General features: G+C 47.0%; 1 protein-coding gene across 2 annotated transcripts; it reads right to left on the minus strand.

Moving 5' to 3' along the window:
• Nucleotides 1-331: 331 nt before the first annotated feature.
• On the minus strand, nucleotides 332-17,633 carry MEDAG (mesenteric estrogen dependent adipogenesis). 2 transcript variants are annotated; one of them, XM_059143885.1, is made up of 5 exons: nucleotides 17,371-17,633; nucleotides 6,736-6,845; nucleotides 3,847-3,959; nucleotides 3,129-3,414; nucleotides 332-1,548 (listed from the first exon to the last, which is right to left on the minus strand). In XM_059143885.1, the coding sequence occupies exons 1-5, from the start codon at nucleotides 17,499-17,501 to the stop codon at nucleotides 1,424-1,426; spliced, it is 765 nt and encodes a 254-aa protein (XP_058999868.1). In that variant the 5' UTR covers nucleotides 17,502-17,633; the 3' UTR covers nucleotides 332-1,423. The 2 variants fall into 2 exon arrangements, with proteins under 2 accessions (XP_058999868.1, XP_058999867.1); XM_059143884.1 differs by lacking the exon at nucleotides 17,371-17,633 and adding an exon at nucleotides 16,564-17,363.
• Between the last annotated feature and the right edge of the window lie 256 nt (nucleotides 17,634-17,889).

Below are 17,889 nucleotides of genomic sequence, written 5' to 3' on the forward strand. Positions count from 1 at the left end.
ACTTTTGTGAACAGATTCCCTATTTCCTTTGGGAAGTGTTTAATATTTGATATCCACTTAAGGTTTGTTTGCATTGATATAAAACTTATTTTATTGTGAACATTCTTCATTTTGCACTGAGTTGAATAACAAATGTTTAGCCTCTTCTGTTATTAAGGAACTTTTTTCCCTTTTGTGAAAGATCAGTATCAAAGTCTTTTTCATTCTTCCAAATGCTTCAGAGACCTGTTCTTCAAAAAGCTCTTCTTGAGCAAGGAGCTGTGAATACCACAATTCTTATTGGTATATAAAATATACCACCTGCAAAGCACAGAAAAATCACACATACATACACACTTGGTCACAAATTTAATTGATTCCATGTTGAATGCTAAGAAAAGTTTTAATTGCACAAACAGACTACCCAACATATCAATATACACGAAGGGACAATCAGTAGTGCTATCAAAATGGATAATACAGGAAGTTTAAAAAGGATAGAAAAATTATACTCAGGACCCATAAATCTTCCTCATTATAAGCATATGTAGTGATTCTTTCATGCAGGTTTTTATATGTAAATAGAATTTTTTTTCTTTTTGAAGAACTCCATTGTAGCTATGAGATGAAAAATGTATTGATGTAACAATGTATTATGATAATGTTACAGCTTTCTTGTATTTTGCTTTTAGTGTTAGGATAGCTGAAAGTTTATTTAAAGGACCCAACTGACTTAATGAGCTTCCAATAGAGTACGCTGCCCTGTACATTATCCTTCCCCTGTCACTGTTTGACACAACATCACCTGGCCTCTTTCTACACGGGCCACTTTGATGAGAGAGACCGGCAAGGGAGCTCAAATTTCAGGCAGTGGGTGGCAAGGTTACTGTCCTTTCAAACTGGCCAATCCTCCGTACCCCTTACCTAGAATGTTCCTCCTAAGGATGAGAAACCTCTTTGTCTTCCAGCAAAAGATGTCCTAGGCTTTTTGCCAGCCACGTTTGCAAGATAATAGCATTGCTAACCACCTGCTTGCTGGGTTTGGGTTCAGACAAGTAGGTCCCAAGCAGAGGGACTGAGTAACGTAGCGCAGCGTGGAGAGTTAACACTCAAAGTCCGCCAGGGGAGCTCCCAGGAAGCCGGGACACTAAGCAAAGCATTCAGGGTGGTGGGACTCTGCTGCTCCCTCTGCCCTTTTGGAGAAGTGTTAAAAGGAGAGGACACCCCTTTGGGCCATGGGGCCAAAGCCCTCCTTTTCTGAAGTCAGCTGCATCGGGCCTGCCAAGGCATCACCCAGGAAATGGAAGGCAGAGGCCTTCTGTGGGAGCAGAGGGGTGGAAAAGCAGGTGGAAGTGTCCGCCTCCCATTGCCTCTCGCCTCTCCTCAGCCTTCTGTCCTTGCATGGGCCTGGCAGGTAGCAGCGACCACAACACGTTCAGTCCAGTCAGATAAACTGGTCGGGTGTCTCTTCCGATTCCAAAACGCTCGGAAATGGCAATTCTGCCAAAAGGGCCTCCGTCAGCGATGATCTCGGTGACAGATTGCAGTTGAAAACCTCATCTATTGAACCTGAGAAGAGTAATAAGGCACATGACTATCATCACTGGAAAAACAGCAACATTAAAAAACAGCAGTGCCTTAAAACTCACACAGCATTAATGTCACCATTTCTTTCTTTTTTTTTTTTTTAAGATTTTATTTATTTATTTGACAGACAGAGATCACAAATAGGCAGAGAGGCAGGCAGAGAGAGAAAGGGAAGCGGGCCCCCTGCTGAGCAGAGAGCCCGATGCCGGTCTCCATCCCAGGATGCGGGGCTCGATCCCAAGACCCTGGGATCGTGACCCGAGCCGAAGGCAGAGGCTTAACCCACTGAGCCACCCAGGTGCCCCCAACATCACCATTTCAATGGTTAGTGGAGACTCCTGACTTTCTCGGAAAAATTCAGAAAGATGAACAGTTTTTTCTGGCTGTTTGTCTACCAGCTCGTTATGGTCCACGTGCTTTACCGCAGGCCGAAGTAGACATGCAGAGAGTTTGCTCACTTGTGACAAAAGGCCCACAACTAGGGCCTAGTCACCTTGGACCAAGGTCTGTTTTGACCAAGTGGACAGAGCTGGGCTGATTCACCAGGGCAGAGGGTCAGTAGAGGCCAGGGCAACAGATGCATCTGGGCTGGGCCACCCGCGGTGAACAATGAAGGAGGAAGAGGGGGAGAGAGACAGAGGGGGCATGGAGAAGAGGAGAAAGAGGAAGGAGTAGGAGGGTGAGCATGAGCATGCGCTGAATGGGGGGATGGGGCTCCTTCCAAAACAAGAAATACTTAGAAGTAAGCATTTTTGCTATAAACATTGGAAGAAAGCAACTTTCATTAAATGTAATTAATAAAGACTCTGTTTTTTACATCTGAACATTTTTTAAACTGCAGCCTCATAGAGATGGATATGATTTTGCTTGTCTGTGTCTTTTCTCCTTGCATTTAGTCGCAAGAGTCATGGTTCAAGAACGTTGCTTTCCAGCCCAGACTAGTGGGGGACAGGAGAAAGGACTCAGCAGAAGACACATCCAGACAAGACTTGATGGATGTCTTCTGCCTTAGCCGAAAGCAGACTGAAAAGTCTCACCAGCTCCTAGGGAGGAGGCACTGGATTTTCAAATATAGATTAAGATCTGTTATGTTAAGCATTCTCAAGATTTGTTCTTCTGTGGTCTTATAAATTCTGGAGAACCCTTTCAAATATTTTAAAGATAGATATCTTGATCATATACAGATCTCCCCCAGCTGACACCATGTGTTGCCTTGAATGTGCACATCAGGAAAGCATCATTTTTCCCAATATTTAAATTATTGTTCATATTTAAATGAGCAGTACTATATATTCCAATGAATAGTATATTTTAAAATTACATTCTGGGTATGCTGCACACTCTAACTGCTATTTCAGAAAACTTTAAGGAAGCTAAAAAGAAAAGTCATATTTCTTCTTGGTAGTAAATATTTTTCGCTGCTTACTTTCTGAATGATGTGATATTCTGTTACCCCTTTATCAAGAGGCCCTTCTTTTTCAGCTAATTGACTCTCCACTCCCATATTATTCTACCCTTTTATTCAACTACCTTCCTCAGGTACTTGAGAATTTTTAACATACCTCTGGAAGTTACACTGAATTTTCGGTCAGAGAAACTGCTCCTTCGGATTAAAGGCTCGCTCATTTTTTCCAGAAATAATTTAATTGTCTCCTTCTTTTCTGGACTTGTACTTGACAGATTCAGAACTTTTCCTTTCACCTTTACAGTGGAATTGCTGAGCCCAAACCAATAGAAGAAATCAAATAATGCATCAGCTTTGAATTCATATACAAAGCTCAAATTTTCTCCGTTAACCACCTCATTTCCTGGAGGGAAAAAGTTTTTTACCGCCTCTTGAAAGTCAAACTGAAAGAGAGAGAAGCATTTAATTAATGTCATGGATATAACTATAATGTTATATTACAGAATTATATAGTACTATAGACTTATACCATTGAATTAACAACGGCCCAAATATCCAAGATGCCACACCCCTTTTTTCTTTTTCTTTTTCATTATGACAAATCTATTTAAACGGCTGACTTTCATTTTTTAAAACAGACCTTGGCATTTTCATCCCAGCTAGCCGAAGCCCATGAACTACGTGGTCAGATTGACATTTATTATTTCTAGATCAGTTGCTAGAAACCAAACTCATTTTATTGGTAGTGATAATGAAACAATAGAAAACCTATGAGTCTGGTGATAATTAGGCTCTAGGGACTAGGCCTTGTATGACCTGCACAGACCCCTTTCTATGTAGTTAGCAGCCCTGGGTTCAGACTGACCAAGGCTTACCTGAAGTCGGTAGCTTTCTCCAATCACTGAGGAGATTACCATGTCCATCCCTTGCTCTATCTGTCTTCTTATTTTGGGGTGCCTTGTGTTCACAAGAAATGCATATGTTCTTTCTAGAAATCAGGAAGCAGAATTCAAATAGAAGTGTGCATGGGTGATATAAACATACTTCTTAGCATTCGATGCAGCAGTGATTTCCACCTTATTGGGAGATTTTATTCATTTGTAATTTCCCTCGAAGCTCCCTCAGACCCTCACTGCCAAAGCCTAACCAAGATTTCTACAAATGTTCCTGAGAATTCTGTAGATGTGAAGGAAGCTTTGGGAAACTGTAACAGCCAGTTAGAAAATCAGCTCCCCTAACTGCACTTTGTCTCCCGAATGATCACAGATGAGAACGGAGTCCCAGGGCGTGTGTCCAGCATGGAGGGCTCAAGTCATAACAGCCTTGCCGGACAGTTAAACAGACTTGGCTCTCACCAGCATTTCCTCATGTGCAAAGCAGAACATCAGCCAAGTGCAAAGAAGGAGGCTGCTCCGTGCCTTCTCCTCCCATCACCCATCTCTCCCCATCCTTCCCCAAAGACCTGGCATGCAAGGGGCTAGTCTAGGGTCTGAAGGATCAAGACAATCTGAGACTTGAGTCCCCTCCACGCCCCACCCCAACACAGTCCCCAGCAGAAGTCCTTTCTATTGTTTAAATAATACCAGGTCACTGCCCTAGCAGACAGCTGTTTTGTTGTTGATGGTTGTGTTTTGATTTTCTTTCTTTTTTTTTTAATTCCTTATTTCTAATTCTATATGATTCTATACAATCTAAGCAAAGGGAAGGTTGCTTGCTCATGAGGAAAATTTGAAGTATTACAAACTATCGGTTTCTTAGCTTTACCAGTCCCCAGAATCAAGCTTCATGGCCTTTATTAGTCAAGCGTTTTTTTCTAGACAGATATCTAACATAGGTGGTCACTCTCTGTCTAAAGGCCGTGGACCAGCTATTATGTGATTTTGAGAACTGAATATTTTGCCTTGGCTTTGAGAACCAGACCTGTGGTCCACCAATAATGAGTCTTACACTCCTGAGGAATATATTTTGAGCTAACTTTTGCATTATTCATCTTATTTTTTCTACCTCTATTTCCTTTCTCTCAAATTACCATTTTGGGGGGGGGGGGCTTTAAATATGTCCTCTCTGAGATCAGAGATAAACAAAGCAAGCAAGCTATTTGATACCTCGAATTAACACAATTTCACAAACCAAACTAAGATCTTTAGGTTCATTAGATACTAAGGGCTACCACACTTCACAACTGTACTGGTTGTCAGGCTGTGCATGGCACAACTCGAGAGGATGCCATCGACGTTCTTGGACGACTATTTGTCTATTTGTATAGTTGTTACAACAAACATCTGCAAAGAATTATTAAATTGTGTTGAGCCACTGGTGGCTTTTTTCTATTTTGCACAAAAGTGCAGTTTAGAAGCAAGCTTAGACATGTTACCTTAACTTGTAATTTTCATAATTTAAACTTGACCATCTTAAGCTTCTGTATCATAGAAGCTCTTTAGTTCATGGCTTTCCTCACAATTACATAACACTGGGTTTCTGTACTTCCTTCCACAAGGGCTGTAATACAACTCTGTACCTTTTGTAGGCCACTCGCATATCCACAAATACCTCCTGTACCATTCCCTGCACTTTCATTAAAATGCTAAAATGGAGAGGTCTCTTAATCTTTCTTAAGATTCCTCCTGCGAAATCCATGCGGGAGGTGTACTTGATATGTCTGTGAATTACATTCCTGGAGAACTCTCGGGGTTTCCGGTCATCATCAAGCCAAAGAACACCAGGGGCTCAGATGCTCTAACAAGCGCGGCTTGTTACCTTGTGTTCTGTTCCCAGCCCCTCCTGCTGAGAGAGCATTGTGACTGAATCATCAAGTGAGCAGAGAATCTGAATGATTCTGAATGAAATGAACAGAGAATCAGCTCCACGAATCTGAATGAGAATGAATGTTTGAGAAAGTCTATTTGGAATTTGTAGATCCTTTCTTATTACCTTGGACTCCGTTTAAGAATGCTATTTAGGAGAATTAAGAAATTCTGCCTCTATCACAAAGCACGATGCCTGTGACTTTCTCCACATAACACTGAGCAGGAAGAAGGGAAAACAGAGATATTTTTATATTGGAGCTAGAGTTAATAGAGATGTTGGCAGTTCATCTGATTTCTTAGAAGAAACAATAAAGAGATAACCCTGAAATTGAAATTTGAAGGCCATAGCATAAAACATAAAAGCATCTACAATTGCTATTTATTTCTTTACTTTAGTTTCCTTATCTATAAAACGGGTATAAGCACCTCATAGGTAGGATGACTAAGCATCCTAGTTCCCCTGGGTCAGTGCCTGTTTATAGGGGTCAGTCCTATGACCTATGCTGGGTCAGTCCCAGCATAATTAAAAGTGCCTACTTTCATGCTCAAAAATGTTCCCATTTGGATGAAAGCCCTACAGGGTTGTGTCAATTAGTGACACGAGAGCATGCCTCACATGCGTAAGCATTTGGTATGTGATGCACAATATTACAGATCATCACTATCATCCCAGCCGTTTTTTCAAACCCTGCAGCCTCGGAACCGACAGCACTTCCTGCCTAGACAGGAAGTTAAGACAAATTCTGAGATAGATGGCTTCTGCCCTCAGATCACTTAGAGGTTCTGCAGTCTAGTACCGTGCTTTAGATGGTCTAACATTCCAGACTGCTTCTCGCTCCAACCCTTGTCACAGCTGACACTCACCTGCTTGGATCATGCACAACTTCTACATCATTAGCGTGACACAGCCCACAGCCCCAAGAGGCAGAACCCAACCAAAAGTATTTACATACCTACCTTTTGAGGTGTCCTTTTTGGTCAGTACATTAACAAAGAACATCATTGGTTTGCTCAGTATAGTTTCCCTGTAATCTTTATAATCGCAGTAGTTGGTCAGTTCCACATATCTATGAAGAAAGCAGAGATCATTGCAAATGTAATATACCCCCTCTGTCTAGGTCAAGAAGAGGATGTCCTGGACAGGCGCCTGTCACATTCACAGATCTCATGAGGAAAGTCCCCTAAAATGTGTCCTGTGGAGGCAGTCATATTTTGTGCCATATAAATAAAACCCCTCCCTCGTCAGATGAGAGATCAAGACACAACCTGAAGGTGGCTGTGGTCTTTGGGGTGGCCTGGCCCCAGTGCTTGGTTCTCAGGGGAAGTCCTCACCAGACGATGGCCAGTACCATCTATCTTTGAGCTAGAAGAGTTAATTCAAAGCAATAAGAGCTCTGTGTCTCTCCAGATTGAAGAAGAATTACACTCGAGTGAGATAAACTGGGTCTTCAGTCATCTTGCCAAACTGGTGCGTCTGACATTTTCCTTTTCTTCTCCTGCCCTCTCTTCCCTTCTTTAATCCCAAGACAAGATCCCAGCCCCTCCAGAGATTACACAATCAACCAATATTCCTATGAACCAATTCATACCTCCGTAGTCCTGAGCTTTGCACAATGAAGGAAAAAAAAAAAAAAGACCACACTAATGTTGGACTTCAGCCCATGACCCTATTCAATTTAGCCTCCTTGGTTTTCATACATTATTCCAGCCTGGGGAGTACTTCTTCGCATTTTGACTCTCGTCCAGCATGCCAGCTTCCTCTCCCTATTCTACGAATTTTCCAAGTAGCCTTTCTACCTGCCTTGTTGATAAGAAGACACACATCGGCTTCCCTCAAGAAGATGGCTAATTTCCCATCCATACCCAAGCTCACAGAGCACGTGGACGCGGCAGGTGGAGTGGCCTCCAGCAGGCAGGAGGGTGCGCCTGCCACACACAATCCCTCTTCAACACAGACCTGGTTCCCCATTGACAGGCACAGCTGCGTGCATCTGCACAGAGTGAATGGCTGCCCCAGCTGACAGCGCGGGCTGCCTTTGCCGTGCTGCCGTCTGTTAGCTCCTTGCATCTAGTCAAGGGGGGAGACAGCGCGAGTGTTTCTCTCTGGCTTGTTGTCTGTCCGGTGCCTGACAAGAAAATCACAGCCTTGGAGGGATCTCCGCTGCAAGGAGCTGCGACCGTGCGGTCCTCTAAGCCTCCTGCCCCATCCCACTTCCCACAACCCCCTCGGAGGGGCTGGCCCACGAGACCTGGCAGGGCATGGTTTGCGAGCACGTGGGAGAATACCTACCCCCAAGGCAGAAAAACACAGCTTTGGCTTGTCTGTCTCCCAGCTTGGTTTCTTAGAAATCTGTATCATTATCTTTTTTCCTGGGATTGTCAGACCTGATTTCGAGAGCTTTTAAAACCTGACCCCTGATGGAGCCTCTGAAACGCTTCCTGCCTTGTATTTCGCCAGGCTTTTAATGTAGTCTCTGTTTCCCATGCCCGAGGCACTGGGGGTGGCCAGGGGGCTCATCCTGGGGTGGAGAAGAGGCTGTGTTCCCAGGGGAGGGAGGGGTGTGCAGGTGTTAACACTCAGGAGTAGGGTGAGGAGGGCTGGAGTCTGGGGTAAGGGGTGGGGATCAGCAAAAATGACAAGATAATAGACTGTGGAAGATAATGCAGACCAGGGATCTTGTATGGTCCTTCTGTGGTTCCGCTCCTGCCCTCATCCTCACCTGAGGCACCTCACCACAGTACCCAGCGAGAATGGGAGAGATGGGGCACCCGAAAGAGAGAGAGGCCCTAGTGTTTCTTATCAGCAGGGAATGTTCCCATTCTTTTGTCCTAATTGGCCAACAGCCAAAAGGCACTAAAGAAAGGAAGGAAAAGAGAAGCAGGGAGAAAGGGGGATTACCATGTGCGGAGTTCATTTGCTCTCATTCTTTCATTCATTCAACAGCATTCACCAGGCACCGATAATGTGCTGGGCACCAGACAGGCATCGCACGTGCTTTATCACATCAGAGGGGCTCAGGGCCTGTGAGGTGGGGCTGGGATAGCGGGTGGGAGTACAGGGGTTCCCCGCGTCCTCCCAGCCCTTCTGCCATCATCTCTTCAGCTGCCCAGGACCTGCCACGCGCAGGCAAGCGTGGTCTGGCAGAGGCTGCGGAGTCAGTGAGGTCTGTGGTTGCAGGGGTGTAGGGAGAGGCGCCGAGGAGGAGAGGAGGAAGACCACCCTTGGAACCACAGAAGAAGAAAAGGACAAGTCCGACTGGAGTAAACCTCCACAAGGTCTATGCCTGGTGCTGGGGCAGAGGCAGGCAGCCCCTGTGAGCCATCCAAGGCCGATTTGCATTATCTCCTAAATTGTAGACCACAGAGTTAATTTATAGCCACTTAAACAATTCTTATTTTCCTTGGGGTGACTCCTCTGCTCTCTCAGTATTCGCGGTCTGAGTGTCATTCCCTAGGGCATGTACACGGCACGGACATACAGTGTCTGGAAAATCCGCCATCCCAGTTACTATGCTGATGAGGCAAATGACAGCATAGTACTTGCCTCCGCCCTCGAGAGCAGTCAGCATCTAGTTGGAGGGACCATCGATTTTACACTGACGAACCCACAGCTTACATGAAAAGGATGAAAATCTCAATTTAGAATGACCACTGATTGGGAAAATAGTCAGTTTTCCCTAGAATACTGTGGAAGGTTTTGTGGAATGCTTTGGGGCTCTAAGAGCTGTTGTTTCTCATGATCAGAGAAGAGGGACCAGGCCAGGGGAGGTGTGGGGGAGGGCCCTCCAGATAGCCGCACAGAGTTTCATGCATAACCTATACATGAGTCATCCTTTCTGGAGTCTGAATTTAATAAGATGCTCTGAATAATAAAACTATGCTCAACATAATTTAATCTCCCTTTGATGATTTAGAGGCAGTTTTAGGATCTTAACGGGGCTGTAAACATCACCACAGAGCATGTCAGTTATCACGACGCCACAGATGTGTGAAAATGCTGCTATTTATGTGAGAGCTCTGTAACAGAATTTACAGACAAGACTGTAGCAAGATCCCTACTTAATGAACTCTCTATTTAAACTCAGTCAGAAATAAGAAATACCTTCTTAATTCATCATTTCCAGCCTCCCAGTGACGGTACAATTGTTAAACCCCTTCAAAGTCCAGTGAAATTAACAAATGTAAGCATTCCTTTGGAATTCACTGTTACAAAATTTGGATACATAAGTCTCTAAAATACAAAAAAGACCGAGGACTGGTTGTGAAGTCTCCTAGGTATTTAAATATCTGACATTGGATCACTGGCTTTGTTTTAAGATAAACCTTACCAGACTACTTTAGGGACTAGTTATTTCATCTTTAATCATGTGGATTTCCGAATTACTGATGCAAATACTGCTTCTTGGGTGCTGGATGTTTATTATATTTGCCGAAGTTATTGAGGATGAAAAGCAAAGGGTTTGAGGCAGCTCTTTGAAACTCTCATGTCTTCATTGCTTTTACCATGGCCCCAAAATGCTTCTAGGCTGAAACTTCTTATGTCTGGCTTCAATCCAGAGATTGAAAGGCAGACCAATGGGATGCAATGTTTAGTGATTTGAAATAAGAAGATCTAATTCATGCCCCAACTGACTGTATGAACTCAGCTGCAGAACCACAACTCACTGTGACCTTGAATGTATTCACCCACCTGAACCTGTGTCTTCATCTGTAGAAGGGCTATAACAGGATCTCCTTCTGGAGAGGATTCAAGGCAGCACAAGTAATAAAGACATTTGTACTTGGGTCCATAGTAGCTGCTCAACAAACATGGTTAGTGTCTTTAATCCCAGCCAACTCTGCTGGCCATAGGTGAAGTTCTACAGACTTGTGACACACACACAGGGCTGTGTTCATCTGAGTGACCCAGAGAAAGGACAATAGGAGCATCTGAAAAATACACGAGCAAGAATTTCTCCTTCCTTGCTCCAATTTCTTCCTCCCTTTCTCAGTTCGGAAGGCCAACACAAAGCTTAACGAAGGCAATGTCTGGAAGATGAGATCAAGAAAGAACGCTGTATTTTTGCTTCTAGCAAATCCAGAGTGTCTAAGACATCAGATCATTCCCCTCTGAGATGCCTACTTTCTCTGGAGGTTCCTCCAGGTTCCACATCACTTCTGGCACAATCTGCAAAGCTGCTCCAAATTTCCCTCGGCTCTGGCAATTTAGTGTGCAGAGGCCAATGAGAATTCAAACCCGTGGCTTCTGTCTGAGGAGGTGTATGTGTATACGCACGTGTGTCTCTGGGTGTGTGTTCACTTAAAAAAATATGGAGAGTGGAGCCCAGGAAAGGAGGAACGCATGTGGAATAGTCCTTGTGTAGAAGGCCCAGAAATAGCTTATAGCTTTCCTGATCCTTTGCTGTGACACTAAGCAAAAGCACTCAGCCCTTGGGAGCAAGCAGGATGAACCTGCTGTGTTTCCAGTGTTAACATGACAGCTTTATGTGGGGCCTCAGCCTGAGCTGTCTGACGACTCTTTTTCTCTCACTTCCTTCCCTCCTTCTGCCCCAGCTCTACGTTACAGAAGCAAAATTTTCTGATTTATCACTCTACTGTCTGGTGATTTGAATCAAGGACACACACGCTCACCTACTCATTCATTCATTCATTCATTATTGATGCTCAGTACATGCCCCCCCCATCCTGGGGCAGAAATGATGTATTCATGCTTCCATTTATTCAAGCAATAAACATGAAGCACGTGTGCTGGGGCACTGGGGACACAAAATAACAAAAGGAAATAGCCTGGCTTCCGAGGAGCATCTAGTCTATTAGGAAGACATAAGAAAATGCACCATTTAAATATAAGATGATAGACTGGTAAAACCTTGTTGCTGAAAGCATGATCACTGGGCCATTAGCAGTGGCATCACGGAGGAGCTGAGGAGACTGCGGAGTCCTGGGCCCCTCCCCCCATCTTATTCAACCTACAAACTGTGTTTTGTTTTTTTTTTTTAATTTTTTATTTTTTACAAACTGTGTTTTAATAAGCTCCCCAGGAGAACTGTGCTTATTTCAAGTTTGAGAAGCACTGATGGAAGACGTGGTCCCTGCCATTAAGAGGCTTACAAACAAGTTAAAGACTCAAACGTACAAATTTCAGAGAAATGCAGAGCTCTCTGCATTTAGGGATCCCAGCGACACTGACTTATGTTCTGGTTATTTAAATAAGGAAAAGCAAAGCAGGAGGGCTTTGGAGTTGAGAGCCATTTCCTGAGCTGAGAGAGACAAGAGTGATGGTTCTTTCAGGCCAAAGGTCCCACGATCGATCGGGTGGGCCAAAGCAGGAGGAAGGCATCCCCAGCAAGAGTCCCGGATTAGCCAAGCCTCGGGGACTGTGGGGTGGCCTCACTTGGGCCTGCAGATGGCCATCTGTCAAGGATCAGGTGAGCTGAGAGTAAGAAGGGGACCAGCATGTGGCTGGAGGTCCAGAGCGAGACTCCCGAGGAAAGAAGGCAGTTAAGGCTCGTGGCTTTTCAATCATCAGATCTGGGTTTGAGTTCTAGCTCTGTGACCCCAGCAAGTTTTGTTTTTTTTTTAGCTTTGCTGAGATTAGTTTCCTCACCTGTAAAATCTGGCTAACAAAAGGCACTCCATCAGGAAGCTAACAGATTGGATAATGTGTGTGAGGCACTTGGCTTATGGGACTGCTTAATAATATTACAGGCTAACAGGTGTCCAGCGATCAGTACATGCCAGTAACTGCTTAAAGGACCTTATGAATTTAAATTCTGAATAACACTATAAGACTGTAGGTACTATTATTTCCATCATACACTGAGGAGATGGAGTCACAGAGATTAAGACATCTCCCAAGTCCCCCAGCTGCTAAGCTGCAGAAACAGGATTCAAACTAAGGCAATCTGGTCCTGACCCCTGTGTTCATCCACACCGATTCTAGACGTCATTTCATACAAATCATAGCTCAACACACGATGATTTCATCACTAGCATTATACATCCTAGTGAGGGGCTGTTGTCCCGGGCAGGTCGCCAAATCTGAGACTCAGACATGGAGATCAAGGCAAAGGAGCAGACACAAGGACACAATGGAGCCCCCGAGGGCTGCACACAGCAAATGGAGTCTCAGTTGCATCTAGGCCTCATGCTTCCAGTCAGGGTTGCCTCAGAGACGTTAGCCTGGGCCCACAGACACAGCCCGCTACTTCCTAGAGCAGGTAGGGGCAAGACCTTCCCAGGCTCCAGCCCTGACTCCTCCCCACCTGGGCCCATGCATCTCCCCACTGCCCCCAGCAGCCCCTGCCCCAGGTAGCTGACCTCCAGATGGGTGTCCCCATCACCATCTAACAGTTGGTCGCCTATGGGCAGGAGCAGTTCACATCTCTGCTTCCAGTGGCCTCCTCAAGGCCACCAGATTTACTTCCCCTTTTTGCCTGATTATGTAAGAGATGTACTGTCTGCTGTAATCCCAGCTATTTATTTGCCAGATCAGGAGACTCTGGAGAAAGCTGCTGCTGTCTCCGGGAAGCCAGAATCCTTTCAGCTTTTCGGGAACTGGCTGAGAGCAGAGGCTTACAGTGGGCCAAGGCGACATGGAAGGCCTGGTTCTAGGACCCATCAGCCCCTGGATTAGGTAAGTTGTTTGATCTCCCCGAGTTCTAATTTCCTCACCTGGAAAAAAAAGGGGAGACACCAATGGTGCCAACTATGCAAGCTTTTGCAAGGTAAGAGTTGTGAAATACTTTGTGCTGTTCCTGGTGCCCAAGTGACCATCGGCGGCCTCCATTATTACGACACACATCTGTTTATCACCCAACCAGCCTCGCTCGGGCTCAGGGACCTCTGAAAAGAAGAATGGCCTTCCTCTTTGCCAAACACATGCCGTTAAATCTCACTAAGACACTGCATCACGTTATAGGAAAAAACAAAACAAAACAAAAAAAAGTGTGTGTTAGTGGTTATTTACGCCTGGTAGCCCAAGGAGGTTTTGTTCGCAACACAGATGGAAATTCTGAGCTTGAAAGAAAAAAAAATAATAATAACAAGGAAGATTTTACCATTCATCCCCCCTAATTTAGAACAGATTTTTCAAGAAGGCTCTCAGGAGCTCTATAGCCCCAGTCCTTAAACCTCCCCCTCCACTCCAGCTTCCCTCAGCTGTCTTTAGTGAGCACAAATTTCAAAAAGGTTCAAGTGTCAGAAGACACACCCAAGTAAGTTGAGCCATCCTCTTGTTGTCATCCTTCTATTGTCTGAATGAGTGAATCAGAGGAATGTTAGGGTCAGTAGCCCTAAACGTTTTCCTGAGGAAAGGACCTCATGAAAGACACAGCGCAGGGTTCCAAGGCCTCAGAAAGGAAATGCAAGCTTACACACACACACACACACACCCCTCTGGGGAGATGATTTACAGAAATTCTCAGGAACTCTATTAGTCTAAAATGATTAAGAATCATTGCTTGCCTTTCTCATTCCCTGGCCATCTTGGCAGCTCTTCTTGGTTGGAGGCCATCCTACACCTAAGGTAGGAATAGGGCAGCCCCAGAAAAGATGAAAAATTACATTGCTGGAGTCCATCAACTCTAGGTCCTGACTGGACATGAAAAGTGGGACGTACGTGCTGGGGTACAAGCCAACTGTGATGGTTGGCAAGGCAAAACTGATTGAAACTGATCATCCTGAACAACACTGCCCGACCTCGAGGAAGTCGGGAAGAGAGTACTATGTCCTGTTGGCCAAAACTGCCGTTTAGCGTGCAGAACAGATGAGTAAGAAGTAAATCATGCAGTTTTTCTTTAGTAAAACTGGTCAAAGCTTATAGAAGGAAGGAAGGAAGGGAGAAGGGGGGAGGGACGGAGGGAATGAATCACTGCTTTGGAGCAATGTTCTGAGAGAGGAAGCTGTATGCTATCCCCAAAGCCAAAGACAACTGGGTAAATTTGGCAGATCTGAGGAGGCAACTTCGATGTCTGCATTCTGACTGTGTGCCCACTTTCTGCTCTATGAAAACAAAACCTCTCACTGCTGCCCACAACCCAGTCTTCCCTCCCTTTCTAGAAGGCTCTCTCCATCTAGATCAGGTTTGTCTTTCAGGATGCACACCCACCTCTAAAAATCTACTTCCCCTGCCATAGCATGTCCCCTGAGAGAAACACAGATAGTTCCTTTGATCACCCAAATTATTCTCAGACACTCCTTGCTCTGTCCCAGGGTCCACAGGCCCTCCCTCAACTGCTTGGACAATGAGAACCTTGTTGTTGCAACCTCTCTGCATTCTGGTCTGGTCATTATTTATTTTGGACTCTAAACTGCCAGGAGACCACTGCTGCTTAATAGCCTTTTGTGTAGGAGGTGTTCAAAGCAAGGGTTTAATAACCAGACTTCAACATCATTTTAAATTTTGCCGCACTGCTTGGTAAGACTGAGGGAACTGGCTCTGTCAAAAGTCTAACCTATGGTTTCAATTAATTTTGGACATTTTAATCTTTCATACTCTGTGCTCAAATACAATGGTTACCTTTTTTTTTTTTCATCTTTGCAAGTACGATTTCTAACTCAGTTCCTCCCATCATCCCCTGCTTATGGATTAAAATATTCAATTCACTAAGAAAGGGAGAAATTCTTGCTGCAGAACAGTTTTCAGGCATTCAAAGCCCTTACTATCTTTGCGTGGAAAAGCAACGTTTTCCCCAGCAGCTTTGATGAAGGCATTTTAAATACCTCACTTTGTTTGCTTGCCCTTCTGGTTCCATTCCACCCACCAGGTGCCACAGCGCTGCTGTCATTCCCAGTAGTGAAGGCTTTAGATCTTCATAGCTGGCCAGCTTAGGCATCTCTGATTCAAGATCTAGACTGCGTTGTCTGTTTCCCGAAACTCAGTTCCGCAGCACAAGTGGAAGACACCGCCCCCAGCACCCCCCCCCCATACACGCGCAAGTACAGGATGACCTCTGGAAGGCATGAGACCACGTAGAATCAAGCATGAAGCTCCCTCCTCTATCCCATGACGATCAAAGCCTGTTTCAGATGGACTGCAGCCTGCTGGCTGCAAGTTTGCTAAGAAATGCTTCAGACACTTTGGCCACAACAGCTAAGCATCCTGGGCACTCGCCATCAAATTAAGTTTGGGCCCAACTCTGGGCCAGGATCCTGGAAGCTACACTCATTGCACCGATTTTCCCAGAATCCGCCTACCCACATCACAGCCTACATGGCCCTGGGTTGGACTTCATACCGGGCTTTGTTCCTTTCTCAGCCATGGTTTATTTCTTTTTGAAAACTAAGGCCAAAGATGGAAGACTTTGAACTTTTGCCGGCTTTTCCAGGGGGTCTCCTCCCTGAATGAAGCCAGGAGAACACAGAATTGAGCAGCCTCTCCCCTCCCCACAAATCCAAAGCCAGGGCATGAGTCTCCTCTGCAAATACCCCCTGAAGGGTGTGTCTCCATCTGAGCTCATCTGACCCAGTTAAGGAGCCAGAAAGGGAGAATCACTCGCCAGTTACGAGCTCCCCACCCAGCCCTACACCACGCGCCTGCCCTGATGCCCTCTTCGGCGGCTTCAAGCGGCAGCTGAGAGATGCCAAGGCAAAGGGCAGAAAAGGCCAGGGCTGGGGGAGCTGTGCACCTCCAGGTGACGTTAGCAATGAGGCAAACCTAGAAGTGTCACAGAAGAGGGGAAGAGGAGTCCGGGAAGGGGTACTCAGAGGGAGTGAGGGGTCCCCAGGCTCCCGGGGACGACAGCAGGGTGGAGGCCTCTGCGGGGACCCGGCGAGGCCACCCACCTCTTGATGTAGCTGCTGAGGCGATAGAACTGCCCGTCGAGGCGCACGCGGCCGTCGCCGAAGACGTTGAAGCCCCCGCGCGCCGCCGCGGGTCCCCCGGGGCCAGGCACCACGAGCTGGTCGCCGCGCAGCTGGAAGGAGCTGGGCTGCAGGCGCAGCAGCTGGGCCAGCGGCAGCAGGGCCAGCTCGCAGTCGCACGTCCATAGGCTGCGCAGCTCCCCCGACGAGATGGAGGTCAGGCTCGGCCTAGTGGCCGGCGCGCGCGCCTCCTCAGCCATGACCCTGCCCGCGGTGCCCACACGCCTCGCGCGCCCGGCTACGGCGTCAGGTGCCCGCCCGCGAGCAGCGCGACGCAGGCCCGGCGTGGAGAAAGCAGGACCCGCGCCGCGCCGCCCTTTTATCCGCCCTGGGTGCGGCCGCCCGCCCCTCCCGGGCCTCGGGCACGACCCCGGACGCTGCGGGCCGAGCTCTCGTCGGGCTGGAACTTGGCACGCTCCCGGCCGGCCGCGCCTGCTTGCCGCCGAGAGTTACTCATCCCCCTCGGGTCCGCTGCTCCACACCCGGGGCCGGGCCCGCCCCCGGCCAGGCCGACAACGCGGGGGCCGGGGTGGGGACGCATGGCCCGGGGGTGCTGGGCCTGGCCCCGGGGGAGAGGGGACCAAACAGCCGCGCGCGGGGACCCCGCGCCTCCCTCTTCCTGGCTCTCCCGGCTGGGGGCAGGGAGGGGGGCCGGGGTCTGCGGGCGGGGCGGGTGCTGACTTCTGACCTCCACTCCCAGGCCGGCCCGATGTGGAGTCAGTTACCCACCGCGGCCTCCCAGCTTGTTTTCTTAACTTTTCTTCCTTTTTTCCCCCTCCACACCATACTTTGCATTTTCGTTCCTCTCCCTGGATCCTTTCCATGCGGAAATTCCACCGATCATCATGGACCTTTTGCATAAAGCCTTCATGAATCCGCTGTGGATTTCATCTCCTTGCTTCCGCTTGCTCCTCCTGCACGTGGACCACCCGCCTCAGGGCACAGAGTCCTGGGGACCACGGAAAGGATCTGACATTCCTGACTCTTCCCCTGCCTCCGCCTCCGCAGTAGGCTGAGCTCAGGAGGCCCCAGAGGCCCCGGGGTCGGTTTGTTTGTTGAGTCAGTCTATAGATGCTGGAGCGCCAGCTGTGTGCTCATTCCGTGGACATACTGAATGTGCTCGGTCGCCTGAGGTATGAAAGGACTATTTCCTTCAATGTAGTTAAACAGCTGTTTCCCAAATAACCTTCTAGGAGCGGACTAGGACGGATAAGCACAGCCCCTGTGCTTGGCTACCTTTACAGTGTG

The sequence above is a fragment of the Mustela lutreola genome, chromosome 13, assembly GCF_030435805.1.
Source record: "Mustela lutreola isolate mMusLut2 chromosome 13, mMusLut2.pri, whole genome shotgun sequence".
In the NCBI taxonomy this organism is placed as follows: domain Eukaryota; kingdom Metazoa; phylum Chordata; class Mammalia; order Carnivora; family Mustelidae; genus Mustela; species Mustela lutreola.

Coding starts and splice junctions, on each gene's coding strand:
- MEDAG (XM_059143884.1), bottom strand. CDS start 16,841: ATGGCTGAGGAGGCGCGCGCGCCGGCCACTAGGCCGAGCCTGACCTCC. Junction 6,846..16,563: donor CTCAGCAGCTACATCAAGAG/GTGGGTGGCCTC, acceptor CTTTCTTCATAG/ATATGTGGAACTGACCAACT. Junction 3,415..3,846: donor GAGAAAGCTACCGACTTCAG/GTAAGCCTTGGT, acceptor TCTCTCTTTCAG/TTTGACTTTCAAGAGGCGGT.